The sequence below is a fragment of the Zeus faber genome (genome assembly GCF_960531495.2).
Source record: "Zeus faber genome assembly, chromosome: 14".
NCBI lineage: Eukaryota > Metazoa > Chordata > Actinopteri > Zeiformes > Zeidae > Zeus > Zeus faber.
In genome coordinates, this window is record NC_137200.1 from 9003287 (window position 1) to 9020156 (window position 16870).

The following is a 16870-nucleotide window of genomic DNA, read 5'->3' on the forward strand; positions in this document are numbered from 1 at the left end:
TCACGTAACATTTGAGAAACTCTTTGGGAATTTTGATCTTCACAGATCAAACATTTCAGATCAGATATTTGGTTTTGTTTGCTGCACTAAAGACACTCGTGGAAATGACGTCTACATCCTAATCCAACAGCTATATTACTTATTTGGACGAATATGATCGCAAAACTTGAACGTCAATGTTAAAACATTTTTACGTTTCAAAATGAACAGATTTCTGTTGCGATGGCACCCCACTCCTCTTTTCATTGAACCCACTGCCCCACGGCCAGGAGGAGCTAGTGTTGCTGCTGCCAAAGATTTATTCAATAAAATGAGAGTGGGCAGTGTCTATTTATTACTTTTTTCCAGTCCACTCGCCTTCGAGGTCAAATGAACACCAAACATTACTTCTTCGTACATAACTATCACTACGTTGTTTACTTTCTGGTGCTGCTCCATTTATTCAATTCATTACATTGCATTCACCAAAATGCCATATAAGAAGTGTATGGAATTTGTATCCAAATGATCATGACATTTCGAGTGAATACTGCATGCACAAGTCCCAAAGATCTGTCAACCGCCAACAGCCTTGGCCGCTGTCGAGCGTGTTTTGCATTTATCAATTTCGAAATGCTTAGCATAATACACTCGTCTGCTCTCTTAAACAACTCCCCCAGAGTGTAAAGGGATTTTCAAAAACACCTCTGTGGGTAGGGGGCAAGTGCGAAGAAAAACCGAATTTCTGTTCAATCAAAATATAATTACTCCCTGAGGACCATACTCAGAAGAAAGCTGTTGAATTTTCTCACGGTGGGGAAGCCCTGGGAGTTGGCATTGGTAAGCATCAGTGCTGGTAGGGACCACTGTAAATCAATTGGATATCATCATGCGTAATTGGCTCATTGGTGGTATCTGATGATCAGTCTTCAGAGAGTTTGGCTGGAAATGGGTCTATTGCCAGCGGGACCTCCTCTGTTGTCTATACCCTGTTCTTTTCCCCTGTTTCTTACACCCCCCATTTACATTTTCACCTTTACCAAGTCCCCGAGACTTATCTTGAGAAGTACCAAAGGGAGAACACATGCTCCAGGCTGAAGTTAGAGCTCCATTTATGTGGTAGTTTTGTGCGTAATTATAGCGAAGGACATCCCTTTATTCTGCTAACTACTTGTAGTAACTACTCTTGTAGTTTACCAGGGCAGCTCTTCTGTCTCTGTGAAAGTAAGCATTTCTTTTAACTTTTCTTTTTTCTTTCTTGGGGTGTCCTTGGGTTTCGTGAAAGGTTCTTAAAATTGTAGTTGTTTTCCACCAGTCAAGTCGCCAATTGAGGAGAAATGTTACGTGCCATATGCTTCAGGCCAGCCCCCCAAGTTTGACGCAGTCAGCACGGTCAGCCTGGCTCGCCCCGTAAAGCCGACCTGGGGAATGAAACTTCCTGCGTTTGCTTCCCACAGTGTCATAATTAGCACGCCCGCCAAACGGGGCACGTTTTGGCACCGGCACTAGCTTCCTCTCACAACTTGCCGCACAGCTCGCCAGGACGAGAAAGCCGTGCCATCGTTTTCATATCTTGACATGGTTGTTTGTTTCATTGTGGCGGGGACTTACATCATTCTGGGCCCTGGCCCTGAGAGGGGCCCAGGATGACTGCGGTATTCTACAATTAACTTGTGGAGGATTTTCTTGAATAAGTCATTTTTGTGGTCAATGTTTCGTTTGTGTAAAATGTACAACTATGATATGATAAATTAATAATGTAATTTATGAATATACAAGGGAACATCTCATAGCTCTACCTGGAATTGTTTGGTTGGACAGGTTTCACCAGTGTTTAATTGGGTTCAAGGGTGGAAAGCTGGGTAATTGGGAATAAGTAGGACAATTGTATCCCAATCGCTATGATGCTTGAACTGCTTTCCTGCTGTGATACACTTTTTAGTCCAAGCATTGTGAGCAAACCTTCAAATTTCTCACAATGCGAGGCACACAGTAAAATATAATCCAGCCATTTATATAAAATATAATAGTTTTAGAGCGATCTTGTACAAAATGGCATATAGGTGTAATGTAATGAGCTATTCTCTTCTTTATTCCTTCGGCCACCCCACCTCCCTCCCTTTTCCTCCTCATTCTCACTTACTCTTTTTTCACTCTTTCCCAATCACAGAAAGAATTGGATGCTACCGCAACGACTTTGGCCAGCAGACAAGATGAGAGCGAGCAAGCCAGGAAGAGGCTCATTGATCAGAGCCGTGAGTTAAAAAAAAACACCCCTGAGGTGAGTTGTGTCCTGTTCTTGTAGATGTTCTTACATCTCTGTGTCCCTACCGTATAAATACGCAGAGTTTTTCTGTCCAGTATCACCTTTAACACTTGTGTGCATACACAAGCGGACTGCACAGCGGGAGTAGAGCTGTTTTGTTTTTTTTCCCTTTTAGGGAGTGTTCTTATCGCATGGTCGGCCAAGGCAAGGCTCTGCCTGGCCCCTGATGTCACATCCCGGGCAACAGAGCAGGGGGAAGGGAGGCATTAGTATGAGAAGCAATGAATAAGGGGCTCAAATTTTTATTTAACGTTACCTTTGCAAACAAGTATTTGTAAGGAAACAAGGATTTGTAAATAAATGTAGATATGAGATATTGAAACCGCTGGATGAAAATCGACTGTCACCCAAGAGTACAGTATTTTGTGCTGTGGAGCTGAGACAGAAGCGCCCAGACACTTTTTTTGCGAGAGACATTTATGTATTTTCACAATAATTTGTAATAAAACATAAAAATCTGGTCTTGATGGAACAAAGGATGCAGCCCGGTTAGGAATTACAGCTGCCCAGAGCTATTTGACGGCACTGTCTATTTTGTCTACAATCCTTTTTGCCCAAAAAACCCTATTGTGTCCTCTCACAGGGTCACTGGGCACAGCCTAAAAATGTGGTCTGGATCTCTTTTCTGACACAGAATAAAGGCAGAAAGGGCCTAAATGGCTCCTTTCCTCTCAGGGGAAAACCTCTGAATGATCTCTCCTTAGGTTTGACCACTCAAACGTAAGTTTTGAGGTTGGGAATTCTTCTCTGACTGATTCTCTGTAGACTTGTCATCAAAATAGTCGCTCAATTGCAAAGAGGCAGAGTGTGAAGAAAGTCAAGTTTATTTATTGAGGCCTTAATACAGTACACTCTCAAAGCGCTTCATAAACCCACATTTCACAGAGAAATCAACGGCATCCCCTAGTCTGAACCATCATCCGGGCAAGGAAAGACTCCCAGAAATGGTTTTATTACCCGGTGAGTGGGTTCACCAGCAGTGGGGCCACCAGGTTGGATAATGATGGGTAATGGCCTTTTTTGCAGAGTGCTGTATTAGCAGTAGCTTGAAATTTTGAATGATTGTTGTTGTGATTGTGGTTCTAAAATCAGTTACCTGTGAAAACAAGAATGGTGGTGCCTGTGGAATAGACATATCGCAGTCAGGGAGCCTGCAAACATGAAACATTTCAAACATGAAATTGCTGTAAAATAAAAAAAAACACTTGAGGTACGCTAAGAATGTCATGGATCCTTGTGTTCTCTGCTATGGCTGCTTTGTTTCCCCCTGCCTCCCTGGCCCACCTTTACCATCCTTCAACTTCCTGCGTCTTCACCTCATTTCTTTTCAGGAGGCCCCCCCAATTCCTTTCTACCCAGTTCACCCATTTCCCAGTGTGAGGTTTCATGAATAAATACCCCCCCATCGCGAAAAAAAAAGGCTGTTTTGTCTCTGGATTTCCAATAAATCAGACTTCTTTTCCATTGAAACTGTCTGGAACGGCAATTTATGTTGGGGCTTAATAACCCATTAGTACATTAATCGTACTGTGTGTGCGTGTGTGTGTGTGTGTGTGTGTGTATGTGTATGTGTATGTGTATGTGTATGTGTGTGTGTGTGTGTGTGTGTGTGTGTGTGTGTGTGTGTGTGTGTGTGTGTGTGTGTGTGTGTGTTGGGAGGGGGTTCTTTGCACCGGAGGCCCTGTTCTCTGGGAATTTTGTGAACTCTGGAGTTGAAAAAGTGAAGAATGGCACCAGGTCGCAACAGACAATCCGGTTGCCGGAATGCATCCAGAACACTCGGGGCCTGGAACGTTTAAAAGGCGGAAGTTTTCATCCTGTCCACTCGCTCCAAGTAAGAAAACGCCGAGATTTAAGTCGCTGAGGGGAAATGATCTTGCTGCTGTTCTTCCTTCTTCTTTCTCCATCTGTCTCTCTGTTTTCCTCAGGAGGACGGGGGGGGGTGTCAGCCTGTTCTCAAAATGCTTAATGTCACTTCCCTCACTCTCTCTTTCTCGCATGCCATTGAGAGCGATGCTCTCTTGGACTCATTCACCTCGGGTTTTGACTCTTTTGCAGCCTCAGCCCCACTGGCACAGCTGGCTCTTTTTTTCCCTCTTGAAGTGTGAAGTTTTGATCAGGGGAGGGCTGCAAAAAAAACAAAAAAAAACACCCATCATCCATTACAGTGTTTATCTGAAATCAAAGGCATGCTATCCTGCAAACTGAATTTTCAACAGCCACTATTTTCACATGTTTGATTGGCGGCCCGGTTGGTTGAAGGCATTATAGCAGGTTCCTTTTTATAAAAGGGGAATTGCATTATTTCCCTTTTCTATATGGGGCTAAAAGTCTACCTGGCCTTTGTGCCAAAGCAAATCCACTCTACTGAAATGGGAACTAATGTTCTGACAAATAAATATTGGTGGAGAAGACACTGATCTCCTCAGCGATTGTACTTGCGGTGCACTCACTTTATTTACACAGCCTTCGCTGAAAGTACAAGAAAATCGAAAATTGGGCTCCGTTAAGTGACTACTACTAAGTAGTAGTAGTAGTTACTACTACTTAGCTATTTACTTTTTATCTCCATCTTTCTGGGGGTTCGGTGAATTTGAGCGTGGTAAATCAGTGACTAGCACAGCCAATGAATCAGTGATAGGCCTGTTGACACACCAATATGTGTGTGACCTACAATTAGACAGAGATGATTAAAATAGGAATGGAGGCCTGTATCTTTGAAATATTAGTGCTCAGGTTAGATAAGCGTGTCATAAATCAAAAAGTGCTTTGTGGACCACATTCTTTCCAGCCCATTGTACAATAAAAACGCATCCAGCAACAAGAGATGAGGTTATAATAACCAGTGATATCCCAGCTTTAAAAGCGGTCTTTATACCAGGCATTTTAAATACACGTTACCACTGACTGTTATCTCAAGCAAGGATTGCAATGTGCATGAAAACATTGTACAAACAGTGTATTTAAACTCTACACAAATAAACATGACTGTCCGATGTGATTTAGATAAAAACAATACATTAATCTTTGTTGGAGTCCTGTCAGGTGCAAGATGTAGTAGCACAACGTTATCAATCCACATTTGACAGTAGACACAGCGTACATGCGTTATCTCTTATCAGTTAATGAAGTCAATTATGGTGGCCGTACGTGGAGTGATGGCCGTACCCCCTCGCCCGTCTGTGTTTCTGTCGGTGTTTCTGTCTGTCTCCCTGCTGGCGTGTCCCGGCTGCCCGACTGAGAAATGTGCAGTATGGGCACTCATGGGGGTTTTCAGGCTGCCATACCCTATCAGTAGGAGCTGCAAAGTGAGGGCTCCTGACAAAGTGAATATAGTAATTAGGGCTGATCTGTTGGCGTGGCGCCAATACCCCGGCTGACTGGTGTCTCGCACAGTTAATTATAGCCCTCCCTGTTTAACACCACAATGCCAAAGATATATATTCAGCAGGCAGACAGCCTAACCCCCCCCCTACATCCCCCAAAAAAAGCACCCCTATTGATTTCAAGGACAGAGCTTGGTAATCTAGCCTGACTGTGGAATTTGGTGGTTGGGGCAGAGGTATAGGAGGAGGAAGGGGGGAGCACGGGGGACTGAGAGAGGAAGAGGAGAAAGCGGGGAACAGTGGTTCAGCTATCCGACAGCGAGAGTGGGAGGAAACCGTACCAATGACGGAGACCGGGGGGTGGAGTGTAGGGAGCAACATTATGATCACTACAACCTCCTGAGAAGTATGGTGGTGGCTACATTAAGAGAGTGGGGGGCAGGGGCATATTTCACCAGTTCTGTACAGCGGGACCCCACATTAAGCGCTTTGGTCTGCTTGCATTAGCCCCACCCCCTGCACACAAAAGCTGCACAGTGTGTCAAGCCTCTCACCCAGCTAGCGCTCGAGCAGGGGGGTATAGTGGAGACGCATTAAATAATTCCACAGTTTCTGTCACCAGCACCTGCAATTTGGCCTCTTTGGTGTAGCAGTTGAGGGGCTAATTGACGGGCTTCTTTCATAGCCGACACATACTGTTAATTAGAAATCAACCTCATAGGACTCACCTTTGCAGCCGCTTTTCGTCTTCATGGCGATATGGTCTTTCACTATTCACTTTTTCAACAACTTCCTTTCTCCCCCACCTCCGTGTTTTATCCCATACCGAGTCATTGACACCAGAGCTACAAGTGTGTGTGTGTGTGTGTGGGGGGGGGGGGCGGTTGATGACATCCATTTTATGGTGAAATATCCAAATGAACTCAAATTTGCGCCTGCACAAACATTTTAGTGAACGTGCCCCTCCATCCATACATTGCAATAAATGGAATGAATCGGTTTGGTTTTAGCACCAGTTGACAAGTTGAGGACTCACAATCGGTGTGGGTTTATAATCTGAATACATCTCTGGTTCCCGCAGACATGCAATGGCTGAGCCAATGGCATTTCGTTTTCTTAATGTGCAGTTTAAAAGCAGGAGTCTCTGCAGGGCACAGAAATCCATTAGTGTGAAACACCAGGCTACTAAAAGGGCCTCTCAGGTGGCCCCTGCAAAGGGTGAACAGCTCTCTGCAAGTGCTAACTTTCCTCTGGACTTTTAAATGTGAACCGTTGGCCGCCTCAAGTTCATGAACAATAAACTAGCAGTGAAGGCAAGGTCACAGCAGATGCGTTCCAGTTAGTTACCAGCGGGCAGTTTTATATCTGAAATTCACTGTTTTTATAGAGCTCTGCGAGTGTATGTGCACATGAGGCGATTTTTAGTCCCCCACAGTTAGAAAAAAATGGGTGGAGGCCATTGTGTTTTGCAGAATTGTGTTTTGCAGAATCATTTTTTTTTCTATTTGTCTATCTATATGTCTTCTATCATCTTACATCCAAGTCTGCTTATTTGAAAACAGGGGTCACTGAAATCGCCCGCATTCCGCTCAAGATGGTACTTAGTCGCCACGTGTTTAACGTCTCGTCCGCTGCAAATGCTGCTCAGCGGGCCTCAAATCGCAAGCGTTCACTCACCTGCCCTAGCCATTAGTGAAAAGGCGGCCCGCAAATCCTCCTCCCCCTGTCCACGCTGAAATGTGAAAAGGAATGTCAAAACATGTCATGTTTCAAATTCAGTCTTCATTTCCCTGAAGATTGCTTTACTTCCAACTTCCAACCAGTTGAAAGGTCCTTCATGGCAGGACCAGACTACTGGTTAAATACTGCATGCGTTTTAGAGTCACCACAGTGAGTAGGCCAGGCGACAATATTCCTAAATATGTTTTTATTCCCTTACCTGGTCTATAATTTTCCCCCTCACCCCCCCCACTTATAGAGAATGTCATGACTTACCTCATAGTACAGGTGTTCCCAAAAGATGTACTGTAATTCAACCCGCTTTATCATTCAACACTTAATAGATAATTGATCTTGTGTCTAAATATGAAGCTTTAATTTCTTTCTTTTATTCTCTCGAAAGGTATGCGAAGGAAATTCATTTACTTTCAAGTGTGCATCACAATGACAAACATACCGGTGTTTCCTTTGTGGTGTAAGGAAACAAAATGTTCCAGCAGACAGATTAGTCTCCTCTCTCCTCCTCCTGATTTCTTCCCCCTCTGCTCCCATCTTGTTTTTTTTTTTTTTTCTTTTCTTTTTAATTTCTGACCCTAAATGAGTCACTGTCTGCGAATGCAGCCATGCGCGGATGTGCAGAGAGACGTTAATGTGTTTACTTACTGGGTCCATACTGGTTGACGGACCACCGATCCCAGTGATGGCCCCGCCCCCCACATCCTAACCAAAGCCAACCCCCAAGATCCCAGCGCACAAAAATATATCGACAGGATATGTGGGTGAACTGAACAGAACGTTACAACGTTAGTGTTCAATGTAGTCACCGTCTATTTTCAGTGGCTCCGGCTCGGCACGCTCACATGCTCGCGAATCCCCGACACGTGATCCTTGTTGTGTGTCACCCTCCGTGTTCTCTCCCGTCGTTCTCTATTATTTATGATATAGATTGCTCCAAAAATTGTGTTAACAAAGCGCAACCCCGATCCCTAAATGTCAGCCTTTGCACGCTAACGGGACTGATAGAGCTTCTCGGTCTGAAACCTGGTTGGAAGGTTGATCTCTCCTTCCTTGGATTTCACATTCTCTTTTCACCAGATGGCAGATGTTGAATTTATCAAAGCCAAAAGTTATTTATGTGAGAAGTTTGTCTTCCAATTGACAATATCTGTCAACCTAATAGTGGTATGTACTGGTTCTATGTATGTATGTATGTATGTATGTATGTATGTATGTATGTATGTATGTATGTATGTATGTATGTATGTATGTATGTATGTATGTATGTATGTATGTATGTATGTATGTATGTATGTATGTATGTATGTATGTATTTTAGAGGAGGGTTCCAAATTTATTTTCGTTTACAATAGCTTTTTTAATACTATGACATGTTCTGCTTCAGTTACAATTTCTTTAAGTCATTTGCAGTTCTAGTAATGCAGTTGCAATTTCTCATTGCGATTATAGCTTTCTACATGAACGTACTGTCGTACAATTCCTCCAAGCATGGTTATAATATTACAATTTTAAGATCTTTAAGAGCTTGGAATGGTACATCAAAAACTGAAAATTTCAAAAAAAAAATTTCAATCATCCTGCATTGTTTACTATTTCTTATATTATATACAATATATTGCCTAATATGAAGAAAGTGTCACCCGTGTTTTCACAGAAAAAGATTCTTGCACATTGGAAGTTTAAGAAGAATTTATTTTTTTTGTTTGTTTAAATATTCATTCCCCAAGGCGCCGCCATGTAGTGGGTCCATAAATGTATGCCCTTTTCTACAAAACTAACCGGGAACAAGTTTGAATTTGTTAAAATCACTGACCGTATGACGACCATTCCAGTGATTTTAAAAAGGAGATCCAACATCATACCCGAACACTTCGGATGATTTAATATTTCTTCCTCTTTTAGAAATCCTCATTCCCTCGGTGAATGAGAATGAATTTCCAAGTGTTCAGAAATACACGTGTCTGTGTAGGTGTTATGTAAGGCACCCAGGGCTGCATAAAGCACTTGTCTAGTTGAAGCCGACAGCATTCTGCATTAATTGCAGTATAAATATGGACGTGCTTCCATTTAAGGGTCCGAACTTTCCATCGGCCCAGTGAATTTATAACTACTTTAAAACTTGAGTAAAACATGTGATGTTGCCTGTTGACATGGTTTCAACAAAGCAAAATGTAATTCACTCCAAATGCCGAGTGGTTGGCCTAAAACACCGCAAGATTTGACTTGATGAAAGCAATGGCAATGTTGCGAAAACATATAAACGTAATGTTGCGTAAACATATCCCCAAAGGCAGTTATTTGGCGGTAAATTCTTATAGAGACAACAGCCGTTCACACCTGAAACCGGCTTCAACCCCTGTAATAGGATTTCTTTGCAGCCTGCGTTTGATGTATTTGTAGTTCGGTGGTGGCAAACACTGGACCATGCACGCACACACGCCTGTTTGCTGCTTATCAGACTTGAGGCCTGTCAGGCAGAAACCGGCACTACATGCAGTAACACTTCACTGCCACATAATTGCAATGCCGGGAGGTGTGCTCAGCCAATCAAACATCTGCCATTCTTCTTGCGTGGTATTTGGTCCATGTCTACACTACCTCTACTCGACGGGAATCAATTCGGGAATCCACGATTTTCATCGATATCTTGATATATTTTAGGCGATCATTTAAATACGTGACACAATATAATATTTTGTCCGTTGTTTGATGTTTATTTGTTTTGTTTTCATATGCTTGGCTATGTGATGTCGACCAATCTGACGAGGTAGGACAGTGCCATAGTGTAGGTCACCAGTTCCCACAGTTTCACCCTCTTCCCATCCTGCCACAGCGATGGCAGCAAACATAGCAAAGCTTTGGACTCTTTTTTTAAAATTTTTTATCTTTTGCTGTTTTGGCTACATTCAGGCTTATGTGAGTGACTAGAAGCAGTTCATGCTGCCTCATTTTTGCACCCCAAGAGGGAAGGCAATCTACTCTGCACTTTGGATGTGGTTCAGCAATTGCAAAAAGCAGTTCTAAATAAAGTTTTACAAAAATATGGAAAAGTTTAATATAAAAAGCTGTGTACTTGCCGTGCATCTTTGAGGGGTGGGGGGCTGTGAAAGTACAGCAGGGTTGGTTTGGTTGGAGCGTGGTGGAGTGGCGTCACTGGAGTGTTTAAGCTATTGTGTGCTAAATGGCCTGTTTGTGAGGAGTGAGGAGGACGGGGGGATCCCAGCATTGAGCAGGAGAAAGACTTCCTCGATGCACGTCGGGCCGCTTTGGCTACACTTTCGCTCACTCCGTCCCCCTTTTTAGGCTTTCCTCTGTCTTTCTGCATGAGTGTGTGCGTGCATGTGTGTGGACCTACAGGCTCGTTGGCACGGAGTTCTGGGCTTCAGTCCAAGGCAGGAAGCTCCCTGAGGGTGGCCAAGAGGCCAGTTTACACCTCCCTCTCTCTCTCTCTCTCTCTCCCTCTCTCTCTCTCTCTCTCTCTCTCTCTCCCTCCCCCCCTCCCCCGGCTCTCCCTTCCCCCTTCTCTCCGTCTCTCTATCTTTTGGTTCTCTGTTTGACCCGGCCACCACAATCTAATAATGGACAATTGCTGCTATTTCTTGACTTCCTGCTGTACCTCAAACTCCTGAATTCTGAAAACTAGCATCTACAATGGGATGAAGGCATTATGCCTGTTTTTTTACATTTTTTACTTTTTACGTTTCTTATAGTTGGGTTACATTAGCTGGCTGAATGTTGCCATCCAATGTTTTCGCAATCCAGCGCTTGCTACAAGCAGTGACGCTACTAGTTTTCTACCATTTTTCAATAGAGAGACTGTAGCTAAGCTGTTTTCAAAATAATGCAGCGTTTTATTGAGCTTAGTTGCTTTTTCCGCAAAGTGATGCCATAGCATATTGTGGGATAACAAACCACTTGCAAGACATCTGCATTTAATTCTGCAGATTCTGTGGTATAAATATTGCAAGATCAAATATCTCAATTCATTAAGATCACAATTCTTAATTGTTATCATAATTAACTGCAATAAAGCACTTTGTTCTTTTGAGTATATTCTAATTAGTGTCTTCAAGAACTCAAATATAATTTCCTCAATACAGTTTACATCTTCTGAAAGGCCACCTCCATTACTTTTCATATTTGAGAAATGTAATGTTTTTCTAAGGCACTCCCTGCTGTAATACACATCCACATTCCACAGTCACTGCTGTACATATTTTATCGAATAAATTATTTTGGAACCAAAAGTAAATAAATGTAAGATCTTAAAATGTAACTTTGTAAAAAACGATGTATGATTATCTAGCTTGTATTCTAGTGTTGCATTAAATCTTGAGAATCTGCTGTGTTTATCACTAGTTGTCATGGTGTTGCTGATATACTGTATGATATGTCATTGATAAACTGTACCCCCACTTTCCATTTGCTCAAAATTTCGGGCGGGAAGGAAGTGTAATTGAAATGGTCTGGAGGTGGAATTTAATCCTATGTGCCCATTTTTTTTGCTGTTAGCTGTCATTTACTGCCATTGTCATTTACTATAGCTCTCACCACTCCAACTTTTTCTTATTTTTTGTAATCCCATATGCACTTACATTTTCTGTTCCATGTACTGTAAGGAAAAACATAAGAGGCAGGGGCCTTGACTTTTATCACCCATACGCTGCTTACGTTTTAATGGCCGATAATTCACCGCTCGGACCTCCGTGTGGGAGACTGACTTTATGCACTTGAGGTCTCTGTACATCAAATCCAACAAGCGTCCGATGGCAATTCCAGATGTGCGCGTGTCTACGTGCCTGTGTGTGTGTGTGTGTGTGTGTGTGTTTTCATACACAGTGCATGTGCAATTGTTTGAGCCTTCTTTTCCTGTGAGTGAGTGTGTGTGTGTGTGTGTGTGTGTGTGTGTGTGTGTGTGTGTGTGTGTGTGTGTGTGTGTGTGTGTGTGTGTGTGTGTGTGTGTGTGTGTGTGTGTGTGTGTGTGTGTGTGTGTGTGTGTGTGTGTGTGTGTGTCAGGGACTCGGAAGCGGTTCTGGCCCAGGCTAGTGGTGTTATGTTGAAACCAGATGTGGAGTTGCTGTTTCCCCATGTGTCATGCCGCGCTGCAACTCAGCAGCTTTACAGAAACGTCAGCTGTACGGTAGTCCCCCCCAAACACACTGCTGACAGGAGGATCATTATATTACGTAATTTAGCAGACACTTTTATCCAAAACTACTTACAATAAGTACATTTTGTCATAATATCAAACCACTGTATGTCACAGCCACAGCCAGGTAAACCTTCTCAAGGAATAAGCACTATTAAAATGGACTGCATTTATATCGTGCTTTTCTAGCCACTGAGGCCAGTCAAAGTGCTTAACATATTGCATATGAAGTGACATTCAGACACTGACAGCAGTGTCAGCCATGCCAGGAGACAACCAGCTCATCAGGAACTCTTAGGAGTTAGCTGTCTTGCTCATGGACAGGTCTGCAAATTAGCCACGAGGAGCCGAGGATCGAACCACCAGCCCTCCGGTTGCCAGACGACCATTCTTCCTCTGGAGCTAATGCCACCCAGTATCTAATTAATAGTCAGAGAAATGTTTTTTTGAATTATCGGAAAGTAAGTTAGAAAGGAACGGGGAAAGAGATCCTCATGTGATAGACTGGTCAGTGTAAAGTAGGGTCCAGGTGTAGTCTGAAGAGATGGGTCTGCGGCAGTAGATGCGAAGCAAAGCGATTCAGCCGTTCTGACTCGAGGGGCAGCTTGTTCCTTCATTGTAGCGCCAGGGATGGGAAGAGTGGTGACTGGGACGAGCGGCTTCTGAGTCCACGTAGCAGCGGAAGAGCGAGGCAGCCTGCAAGGGTGGAGGAGCAGCGCGAACGAGTCGGCGTCTGGAACCTGACCAGTGATTGGAGATATGGAGGAGCAGTTCCATGGACGGCCTTGTTGGTTCAACACGAGACGTTCTGCTGCATTCCGCCTGCGCTGTAGAGGTCGCCTCAGCCATTTTCAGCTCAAAAAGTTTCCCCGAAGCAACGAGTACAAATTAACCACACATTAACTTAACAGCAAAGTGAAAAACAAATAACCAACTGGTGGTGCGAGGTCCCAAAAAAAAGTCTTCCACTGAACTTACCCTGAGATACCGCAGAAGAGTTAACAATACAGACAAAATGTATTCAGCCTGTGCCCAGCTGCTCCCCCACTTACCCTCTCCATCTCTCTCCCTCGCCCTGGGAGTGTGCAAAGTTTAATATACAGCTATGCTAGCCATGCCCCTCCCCGCCCCCCCCCAACATGGCCCGGATTAAAGATGAATACCGGTAGTAGATTTGTCCTCCAATGGTTGGCCAGAGCTACTGGCCCATCAATGGCAGACTTGGCGGGGCAGTGCATACAGTAGATGTCATCTTTGGCCGAACTATGAAGACACATGTAGTTAGCGGATTGGGATGAATTCTTTGTATTCGTTCAGTGCAGCGATTTTCAATCTGTGGCCCGCAGCCAAGTGGTCGGCGAGGGTACTGTGAGTGGGTCGCCAAGTCATTGCAACAAATCATAAAGATTTCAACGATTTTTTTTTTTTAAACGAGTACTTTTCTTTTAAACTTTGATGCATCACCACTGGGATAAATCAATAGATAGGGACTTATGCGCTCCTTTGAGCTTTAAAATAAACCTGCTCTGAGAAGGTGCCTGTCTCCCGTGCTACCTGCTTGAATGTGGGCCGCAAACATTTTAGAGATTTTCACGTGGGTCATGAGTCAGGAACCGCTGGTTTTGTATTTGAATATCTTTATTTGATTGGATAAAAACCCTGTCACTTGGTGTGACAATGAGTTATGAATGATCCACAGAATTGATATACAGTAGGTAACGTTTGATGTCCTCGATGGCCTTTCTGATGTGCCATCCCATCACCTGGGAAATATATATATATTTTTTTGTAAATTCCTCTTCTCTATACCCTGTACTAGTTTTGTGGTATTAGAAAAAAATACCTTTCAAATCCAAACTGTATAGTATGGTAATGACAGAGAGGCAGAGTATAGAATGTGTGCATATTTGCACAAGTACATTTTTTTAATGTATGTTTAGTCAGTTGTGTATTCTGTGTATATGTTTTATATATATAAATACAGTATATATATATATATATACATATATATATATATATATATATATATATAATATTTCCCTCCAAGAGGCAATATATTAATCAATAAATTAAATATCTATATATTTTTTTATGTCCCGCAGGATCTACGGAAGCAGGTAGCTCCGCTGCTCAAGGGCTTCCAAGCTGAGGTGAGTTTAGACTAGAAAATATCTCAAAATTAGCTGTAAGCCAAAGTGAAGATCTGTTTATTATATGACTGTAATAGTTTCTCACATTGTCACGTCCATATACCGCCACTCCCTTCGAACCACAATAACACATATTTTCATCCATTTAATTCTTCCCTTTTCACTCATTGCTTTTTTCTCAAAAATTGGACTTCTGACTAAAATGTTAAAAGAATTGTAAGATCTCATGCGTGCAACAGTATATCAAAAAAGGACTCCATGACTTGATGTAGTCTTTAGTCCAGCAGTGAAGTAGCTTCTAGCCAGCTCAACCCACAAATACAGTTGAAACAGGTTAACTTGATTCCAATCATAGTCACAATTGTGATGACTGACATTTATTTATATATGTATTCATCTATTTATCAATTTCTGTTTCGCCCACCTCACACCTCATAAACCTTGACATGTTCTGCCTCAGCGACAGCGTTCCAGAATACTACCAGAATTCTCTCTCTCTCTCTCTCTCTCTTTCTCTCTCTCGCTCTCTGATACAAATATTATTTTTTGGATGGTTATACAGTACTAGTGTCTATATCAGTGCATCAGTTAAACCTGGGATCCATCTGCAGCTTTGACAGAGGGTGCATGTGATGCTGTCTAAATAACCTACCCTGTCCCAACCCACACATTTTTTTATTCATTTTTAAAATTTCATTTAGCAGACACTTTTTATCCAAAGCGGCTTACACTAAGTACATTAGCAGTATTCTGCAATAGCCAAACCAACTGTACAACGATGGTGTACTTTTGTTCTCTTTACTCAAGGGGGTAGCTGTGACCCAGTTGAATTTATTTGTGTGCATTGTGTGTATGGGCCACTGGTCGCCAGGGTTAGAGTGGGGTGTTATTAGCTGCTCAACCCCTCGGCCCACTGATGCTGGTGGTCAGCTAGCAGGCCTATGGATGTTGAGGTGATGGTGGTGGCAGGGAGGATGGGGTTGGCGGCTCATGGTAGATTCAAATCCCGACCCTGAAGAATGGAGGCTGACAGGAAGGATCAGCCATTGGCTACGGCGGCCCTAGAAATTTAACATTTTGTCCTCGGAGTGCTGCCGTAGCCACCAGGAAGGATATGGAAAGTTCAACAAATGATTTCTGCAGCTTTAATGCCGAATAAACATGAGCCCTGAGACCGTGTAGGGAGTGAAGTGAAGCGAAAGATCTACCTTTTGATGCCAGATTTGTTGTGTTCCTGTGATGCTACTTTTTGCAGTAGATAATAGCTTTTACGAATGGTGTCTATACAGGCACAGTTCCACTGCTGTCTGACTGCTGTATATCTTTAGTCTATTATTCGGCCAGGTCTACCTTAAGTTCAGTTTTGTGCAGGTGACTTTGACAAAATAAATTGATTGCCAGTGTTTCCAATAATTACGTTTTTTTACACTAAATTATTTGGTCCACTATTTACTTACGTGACAACTTGATGAGTGAATCTCTTTCTTACCCACAGAGGGCTGGATCAATGCAAAAACATTGCAATTATTGCTCCTATACATAACAGAACATATGGGTAAACGTCAAAAATTCGGAAATATTGCTTTAAGGTTCTGGATTTCAATAACATTGACAGGTGCTGGAAGAGAGATGTCTGCCTTGCACCAGTGCCTGCAAAAAAAAAAAAGAGGAACATTTCTGCTGTTAGGATTACTAAATATTTCATTCCCAAAGACGACGGCGTATGGTGAGAGTGCATTTTTAATTCTGAACATGTAGAGTTGTACTCATTTATTTATGCCCCCCAAAAATATCTGTGCACTTCGCTCATCAATGCAAACACGCGTCAGCGCCTTTCTATGTCAATCCAGAACCTTCTGAAAGAACACAGAACACGTTGGGGTGAGCGATGGGGGGGCAAGACAGGGCAGCGCACGCCACGTCACCTCGCATTTCTCACTTTTTGTTTTAGGAACCTGCAGCCCTCCACCTCAAAAAGATGGTGTAACTCTTGTGGGTGCAAGGTCAGCTATTCAAGGCAAGTGAAGGTGTATTGTTTAAAGTCTGACTGAAATTGAACACCGATATTTCCTACCATCACATAGAAACTACTTGTCATGCATTCTGTACTGTCTTCCCTTCTGAAAAACGAACGTATGGATTAAAGCTAGGAATTGGTATGTCTGTTTTTATTTTTTTTAAATGATCTTCTCCTTCTCCCTTT

At 42.8% G+C, this 16870-nt stretch overlaps 1 protein-coding gene and 1 long non-coding RNA gene across 2 annotated transcripts in view; one reads left to right on the forward strand and one right to left on the reverse strand.

Annotated features, from left to right (window-relative positions):
• The window catches only part of cux1a (cut-like homeobox 1a), a gene marked incomplete at its 5' end in the record, with an annotated part of 106184 nt that overhangs the window by 31004 nt on the left and 58310 nt on the right, over positions 1 to 16870 (forward strand). Inside the window, 2 exons of the mRNA XM_080014211.1 lie at positions 2150 to 2260; positions 14620 to 14667. Coding sequence (XP_079870337.1) covers positions 2150 to 2260; positions 14620 to 14667 — 159 coding nt within the window. The remainder of the gene's footprint in view (positions 1 to 2149; positions 2261 to 14619; positions 14668 to 16870) is intronic.
• Positions 4391 to 7870, reverse strand: LOC307239728. The gene is made up of 3 exons (XR_013844486.1): positions 7808 to 7870; positions 7309 to 7363; positions 4391 to 4432 (listed from the first exon to the last, which is right to left on the reverse strand). It is a non-coding gene; the product is annotated as an uncharacterized lncRNA (long non-coding RNA).